We start from the raw sequence: 7,851 nt of genomic DNA, 5'->3' as shown, positions 1-7,851 counted from the left end.
GCAGCTCTTTGTGCAATCCTAGTGTCACCTCCTTGTGAGGAGGTGTGCAACATGACTGTGCAACACAAGAATCTCATTCCAGAGTCAGGATGGTTGGTACTTAAATGCAGTTAAAGTGATTTAGACTATCAATACCATGCCTGAGATGTGTAAAATGCATACAGCCCAAGCTCTCAGTTTTTGTTCTCCACTTTTTTCATTCACAGATATCTAGCGCCCATGGCAGGAAGATAGGAGAGTGTGGGATTCCTGTGTTTTAGGTATCTGCTCCTCTATTTTCTCAAGGTGGCTGGAAGGCCGTGTCTGCAGGTGGGTTTCACAACTCCTGTGTGTGGTGTAAATGCATTTTCAATAATGGAAGCAGCTCACAATACTGCATTCATTCCCTGGTTTACTAAGAAATAAATTATATAGGAATGTAATTCAGTGGTACCAAATGCTGAATTACAGTGCAATCAGTTTAAATCCTTTCTTTTTCTTTATTTTAATTCAAACTAACAGGCATTCTGTAATGTTAATAATCCAGGCAATGGAGAAAAAGGTATGTTTAGAATGTATCTAATAGTCTTCATAATAGTGATGATTAACTCTAGTGTCTCCCTGTACTCTGGAAAGGCTTATGTCTTTGTGTATAATCATGTTAATGTTGCTTGTTACCATTTTTCTGATGTTATAAGCAATTGATTTTGTTAGTAATTTATTTAGGAATAATATTGTGGGTTTTGTTGTTTTTTTTGTTGTTGTTTGTTGTTGTTTATGTTTATTTGTTTGTTTATTTGGTTTTTTTATATACTGACAGTGATTTTTGGATTGAAAACAATGGGTAGAAAAGATGCCTCTACATCAAGGACTCCTGTTGACCAGTACAGGAAACAAATAGGTAAGAGTTAGAAAGAAAAGTTTGTATGTTTAAAATAAAAACATAACTTTTTTTTTTTCCAGCATGGCCCACTCATGTAACAAAACATAGCATTCCTTTTCAAAAGCTTCTTTTTCTATATGCTGTTGAGTAATTCATTCAGCATTATGAAGACAGTATTTTGAGTGACTTCAGATAAAGTATATGCTGTGTGTTTGGAAATACTAGTGAAATACTGCAGTGAAGTGATTTTACAATGTCTCTAAACTCTTGGAACTTTTCTGATTTTCCTGTTTGTCTCTAATTTCATATATGGGCATTTCTGACAAGATACTTTCCTCATTCATAACATTTTTTGATACACTGAATATTACAGACTTTTGCATTGTATAACTGTATTTATTTTCACACTAATGGATATTTTAAACACTATTTTTTTTTCCTTAGGACTTTTTCTGTCCTTACCTAGTACATATGTAGGTAACATATATACAAAGTATGTACGTGCACACATGTACCTTCACATAGATAATTACATAGCAAATGCAAATCCCTCTTTCTTTGCTTAAATACAAAGGTGAATTATTTTTGAAATCCATATATGACGATGTCTCTATGTTAAATAAGAGTCTCAGTATTTTGTAAGTTTATAAATAAAACAAAGTACCTTAATCTGTAATCAGTTATTTAAGTAAATGACTTTGTTTTACAGTTGCTAAACTCACACATCTGTTTAAATATGCAGAAAACAACAAGTGTCTGGAAAAAAAAGGTTGTTTACAATGTGTATTCTCAAGGTGAAAGAGCTAGGGTTATGTGAACAATCATCTTTATCATGTCTTAATTTTTTTTAAGTACTGCCTGATTATTTTAATATAACTGGTTTAGTGGTTGTTTCAACTTCTCATCAAGTGGTAAGTAAGGGATTATTTTCTATTTTATCTGTTTTAGATGGGTATGGAGTGGTCTATGTTTCCTAATCTTGGGCAGTTTGTGTGGCTGACTTTCTGGGCTCATTCTGTGAGAAACATGGCTGAAAGCTAATGAGTGCCTTTTTAGATACAATAGAAAAATGTTTTAAAATGTGAACTCTCTGCTTTTGGACTTTTTGGGTTTTGTGTAGAAAACCTTGCAAGGAAACTGTTGTCCAGTAGATGACACCACAAATATTTCACCCAAGTGTGTGTTTGGTGACAAATGGGAGCCCTTCAGCTTGCTTTTTAGACAACTCATCCTATGTAACTGGGTACTTGGACAGAGGATTATTGTATCAGCTTTTGGGCATTTTCTCCATTTCTCCACTTGTTTTTCCTCATGGTCACTGGTTTTTCAACCACCACATTTAGGGTCTTTTTTTTGTGGTATTTTCTTTTTGTTTGTTTGTTTGTTTTTTGTTTGTTTTTTTTTTTGTTGTTGTTGTTGTTGTTTTTCCATGCTTGTTTTTGGTTTTTGTTTGTTTGTTTTTGTTTTGGTTTTTTTGGGGTTTTGGTTGGGTTTTTTTTGTGAACACTTTCAGGTGACCATGGTTGGAGTTATTTTTTTAAATCCTCTGCAGGGTGAAAGTGTGGTGATCAGCAGGATCCCTGGAGAGACCAGGGCAGGTGTAAAGCTTTATTTAAGTAAGAGGCTCAAATAATTACCTCCCACTATTTCACAGCTTGTGCTGTTTCTTGCACATGACTACTGCATGGCACAGTTGGACTTCTCAAAGCTGTGAGATGCCAGGACTGATCAGCTTTGAGCAGGGGAGAGGATGCTGTGCTATAGCAAGGCACTAGAAGTACTGTTGCAGGGGTCCAGCACTCAGAGGTGCTGACTTGGTAGTTTTGGCCTGGTGTGTTGTCTGAACAATTTGGCACCTTCTCTGTTGTACACTGTAGCACTGGGCACTGCAGAATATGGGGGGGGGGTGGGGGGAAGTCATAATAAGCTCATTTTCTTTGGATGTGACACATTGCTCTTAACTTGGTGAAAGCAAGCGTTAAAAATTACTGTAGGGAAGAATCTCATGCGGGCAGGCAAACAAACTACATAACCTAGGAGATGTTTCTGTGGTTGTGATACTCCTTAGAGGACAGAGAGCGTAAATAGACTGTGCTCTAGCTTGTGCTCTGATGATGGTTGTTTCATCTCCCATTTACTGATACTGCTGTAGAGTTTGCCAATGGAAATTAGTTCTCTAAAATTAATGAGTGTAGGAGGGGGAGTTTGAAAATTTATGGATATGGTTTTAAACTTAAGTTTTGGAGGTGTGTTTTGAGTTTTATGTGTAACCATTTTGGGCTATCTTCAGGCCTGGTAGCTGAGCTTGGTGGAGTGACCCCTCTAGTCTCATTATGCATACCTAAAGAGGTGTACGATAGGACAAATAGGTGTATTCTTGACAAATATCATCCAATATTGCCCTAATGACTATGAAAGTAGTGGTGTTTTTTTGGTTTTCGGGTTTTTTTGTCATTAATTCTTGATTTTTTATTTTTTGTTCTTATATAGTTTTGCATAACTGGTAATAATTCATCAGTTTATCACAACATGGTTAAGGTTGAAAGGGACCAGTGGAGGTCCATATGTCCTGCTCAAGCAGGGCCACCTAGAGCTGGTTGCCCACCACAGTGTTCACGTGGCTTTTAAATATCTCCAATCATAGGAACTCAGCTTCTCTTCCTATGTTTGACTATCCTCCGGCTAGAAGGTTTTTCTTGCGTGTTTCTGTGTGTGCCCATTGCTTCTGATCCTGTGGCGGGGCACCATGGAGAAGAGCTTGGCTCTGTCCCCTTTGCACTCCGTCTTCAAGTATTTATATACACTGATGAATTCCTCCTTGAGCCTACTCTTTTTCTTCTAGGTAAACACTCTCAGATCTCTCAGTCTTTCCTCATCGGAGAGGTGCTCTAGATTCTTCATCTTAGCTCCTTTGGATTCTTCTTGGTCTGATTTCATTCAGGGACTTATTAGAAATTATACAGAAAGTATTTTTTTTTAAATCAGTCATTCTTTAAGACTTTGATTTCAGAGCTTTTGCAGGGACATTTTAGTGTGAAGCTGTTTAGCAGATGATCCCTCAGAACACAGAATACCCTAATGCTCCAGGCTCATTTGTTTTGGAGGTGGACATTTGGTCACCCTTTCTGTGGTAGATTATATCTAGAAACAGTAAACAAAGTGAGGGTGCACAGGGCCTGTCTTTAAGAAAAATAGTTTATCTAACACATTTAAAGCTTAAAATCTGTACTTGGAGTGATTACTGGCCTTCTTTTCCAGACATTTGATATCTTTGGATTGCTGAAAACATTATGATAGATGCTGGCTGAATGAACAGCTATCTCCTGCTGACTAATGGTGTGATGTTATTTTTTAGCTTACAACTTAATGTTTTCTAGCCTTGCTGGATAGAAGGTAACCAGATTGAAACGTTTTTCATACCTTTTTTTTGATGGAAAATGGCAGCCTTCAAGGAACAACATGTCACAAAGTCATATCAACTTCCAACACAATTTTCAGTTAGATGTTTAGTGGAGTAATTTGAAATAGAAGCAGATTTTTAATTTCATTTTGTTCCAAGCTTTCTGTTTTGTTCTGAGTTTCCATACGGCATGCCACATGTTTGCCCTGTGCCATGGTTCAAGTTCATGTTGATTACTTCAGTTCAGCCGTTTGCCTTTTTCTCTTCTCCATGAGAACAAGATCACTGGTGTCTTGTTTGCCTCTGTGCCGCTAGCGGTTGCTGTTTGCTTCAGTAGCATTTTCAGAGGATTCCCCCAGCAGAGAGATTGATACTGCTCTTTCCTGTCAGCTGGCTTTCAGCCAGCTCTCCTGCCACCAGCCAAAATTTGTCTGTAGTGCCACTTCAGCTAGTGCTCCAGTATTTGACAGTGGCACTGCCTTCTCAGTGGGGAGCAGAGACAGTCTTTTAGTTATCAGACCAATCTGGCAATGGCTTCTGAAGCCTATCCCCAGGTGGACAGGGGACAGCTACAGCAACCTTTTCAAACTGGCTTCAGCTGTTCCTGGAGGAGGGAGGATGGCACCAAGGGATCTCTCCCTATTCAAATCTCCATGAGCAGCAAAGGCTGCAGAAAATATGAGGAAAAGTAATTTTAACACTTCTTATTCATCTCTCACTCACATACCTAGATATATACCTGTAATGCAGCAGCAAACAGGGAAGCTCTTCTGCAGAATGTTTCCTTCTTCCTGCTGCTGTTTGTGCTGCTGTGCTTAATTTGCTGGAATCTGAGGAAAGGTGTGAGGCAGTATGCATCCTTCTGCATTTATGCAGCTTTGCTCTGCAAATGCTGTGAAAATAGCAACAGGTTTTGTACCATATTTGCTTTGTTTACTGTTATGTGTGCTTTAAGTTCCCAGAACAATTCCACATGTATATTTTCCATCCTTCTTCATCTGGTGTGTCGCTTGCTCAGCATGGAAGCCGCAGGATTTGTGGGTAGTGTTCATGACTTGTGTGATTGTGGGATCCTAAGCAGGCATACTGAGAGGATTATAGCATAACTAAAACCTGGTCTACAAATCAGGAATAGACATACTTTTGGCTTCCATTACTATTGTGTTGCTGTAGCATAATTTTTCATGAGGAGAGGTGGTTTGCCAATCATTCAGCCTTCAATTTGTAGACTCAGAGGTCTACCGATTGTCTGCTCTGTATCTCTTGACTTGCCAGCTTGATCTTTTAGAGGCTGGAGCTTATATAGGCCCAGGGATTCTTTGGAGCAAATAAGGCTCCCCACATCCCCTGGGAAGGAATAAAAGTTATGAATGAAAATATATTCTCTTTTTGTTTTGGAAAGCACAAAGCTACTCACTTTGGTAGAGTGAGCATGGTGACTTGGTGATGGAGGTGGTGCCTGTTGGCATCACACATGTGGAGCAGTAGGGCAGGGAAGGGGACTGGATAGGAGTCCTGAGTCCTGCTGTGGCAGGGCAGGAGTGGAGAGACCGGTGTGCACCTGAACTAACAGATAAAACTTTGTGTGTAAAGCTGAGTCTTTTAAAAATTCCTGGATGTGGAGATTGGTGACTTGGCCAGAAGAAAGGTGCTTCATCCTAGGGCGTGCTCTCACTGTAGCCCTGAGATGGAGAAGAGCTTGGGCACTAGTGGCAGCACAAACATCTCTGGGTTTCCCACCTCCAGCTACCAGCTGGAGCATGGATCTGTTGCATTCTTTTCTCCGGAGGAAGCCCTTCTTTTGGAAGATTACTTTTTCCACCTGCCCTACTGCTAAAAGAGTCTTTACTCTCTACCACCTCACCTTTTCTATGTTTTCTGTTACTGTTTACCTTCTCTGTGTTTTTATGGAGTTACTGTACCTCTATCTTCCTTGTCCTGAGTAGTGCCATTACATACTCAAAAAACCCTGGCCACTATCAGCCTTCCTTTTCAGCTTAAAAAGAGGGAAAATGTTACATTTTGAAACTGTTATTTGAAATAAGTTGCATACTTTGACTTTTTTTTGTTTTTGTTTTTTTTTTTTTGTTTTGGATCAGGAAATGCTTGTTACTGTCATGAAAATGTTAGATACAATTTCTGAAATAACAGCAATAGCAGCAACAGCAAAAAATGTTTGGACTGAATTTATACTGAAAATTGCGAAATCTCCCCATTTGTCACAAAACAGGAATTCCTCTTTTGTGTGTTAAGGAAAGGCATGGAAACAGAAGGCAACATTTACATCATTGAGATTGCTCTCCTCTGTCATAAGCAAAGATGTGGCAAGACAGATGTCAATGGAATATAAATTCTCCAGTCTAGTTTTTAACTAGTCATATTCTTTTCCCCTAATTTAATGTCAGTCACCTATTTACTATGGGAAAGGAAAGGAAAGGAGGGGAAAAGTACAGAAACAAATACTGACTACTCAGAAAATCTCCTGCTGTTTATTTATAATGAAAAAATAATAGGCAGTTCTGGTGTAACCTTTTTTTTTGCATATGGAACATTGCATTTGCTCTCTTTAATTTTTCTAATAAAAATCTATTTTATTAGAAAGCACGTAATAAAGAGAAGTAAGAAAATAAGCCCTCCTTTTGCTATTATGTATTGGCAAGTTTTGGAATCTGAGTTTCATACTTCACAGTGATAGGCCACTGATGCCATGTATAGTTCTTTTTTTTGGGACAATGTTTTATGAAGAATGAGTTTTATTGTCACAAAAGACGAACTACGTCCTTTGGTCAGTCAGTTAGCTGTTTTGATTTTAATTTTATGCCAGTGGAATCACTTCTGAAAACTAAAGTGGGAGCAGCTGACGAAAACACCACTGTGAAGCAAGACCTAGTCTGGCTGTACTAATTTAATCCAGATTTTATAATGATTGGGATGTTTTTGAGTATGTTCTATGAAGAGTGATGGTGGATTTTAAGCACATGCAGCTTGTGATCACATATTTTGTAAGTCCAAAGAAACAGATCTATGTTTTATTGCCTACCAAGGCAATAGGAGTATAAAAGGTGGTGGAAGATCTGGATATGTACTTACATTTGTGATGATGTTATTTAGTTTTCATTTGTTGGGCAGACATAGACTCAGTCTGAGCAAGAATGGGAGGCGTGGCTGCAGATCCAGAGGACTGTGGGAATGTGTTCACATGCCTTGAAGAGAAGCTAAGAAAAAAGGTTGTGTATCTGAACCCGTTGTTTCCCATCCCTTCTCCACAGCGAAAGTTCCATTGAGCTTGTTTGATTATACTGCTTTTACTGTATGTTCATACTACACTTGTTTAGTACTCTTATACAGATGGAAGCTCATAGTCTGCTTTTTATTTTAATCTCATCAACAATATCACTATTTCACTCAGTGGAGTTGCTACAAATTTGTTTTAGGTGTAAATGAGAGTGAAATTTGACATGTTTCCAGTTGCTGAACTGGCTTTCAGCATGGTGTTATTTCAAGCACTGACAATTCCTGTAAGGTATCCAGTGTATGCAGGGCTGTTGCAATGTTACATATTTGTGTTTGTACTTACTCTCAGCTTCAT

General features: G+C 38.5%; 1 protein-coding gene across 1 annotated transcript in view; it reads left to right on the top strand.

The window, feature by feature from the left end:
- Nucleotides 1-507: 507 nt before the first annotated feature.
- TRIQK (triple QxxK/R motif containing) overlaps nt 508-7,851 on the top strand; it is a 38,602-nt gene continuing 31,258 nt past the window's right edge. The window contains exons 1-2 of the mRNA XM_062502927.1: nt 508-541; nt 800-880. Of these exons, the coding sequence (XP_062358911.1) occupies nt 820-880 (61 nt within the window). The 5' untranslated portion in view covers nt 508-541; nt 800-819. The remainder of the gene's footprint in view (nt 542-799; nt 881-7,851) is intronic.

This window comes from Cinclus cinclus, chromosome 1, assembly GCF_963662255.1.
Source record: "Cinclus cinclus chromosome 1, bCinCin1.1, whole genome shotgun sequence".
NCBI lineage: Eukaryota > Metazoa > Chordata > Aves > Passeriformes > Cinclidae > Cinclus > Cinclus cinclus.
This window is presented reverse-complemented; position numbering and strand designations above follow the sequence as displayed.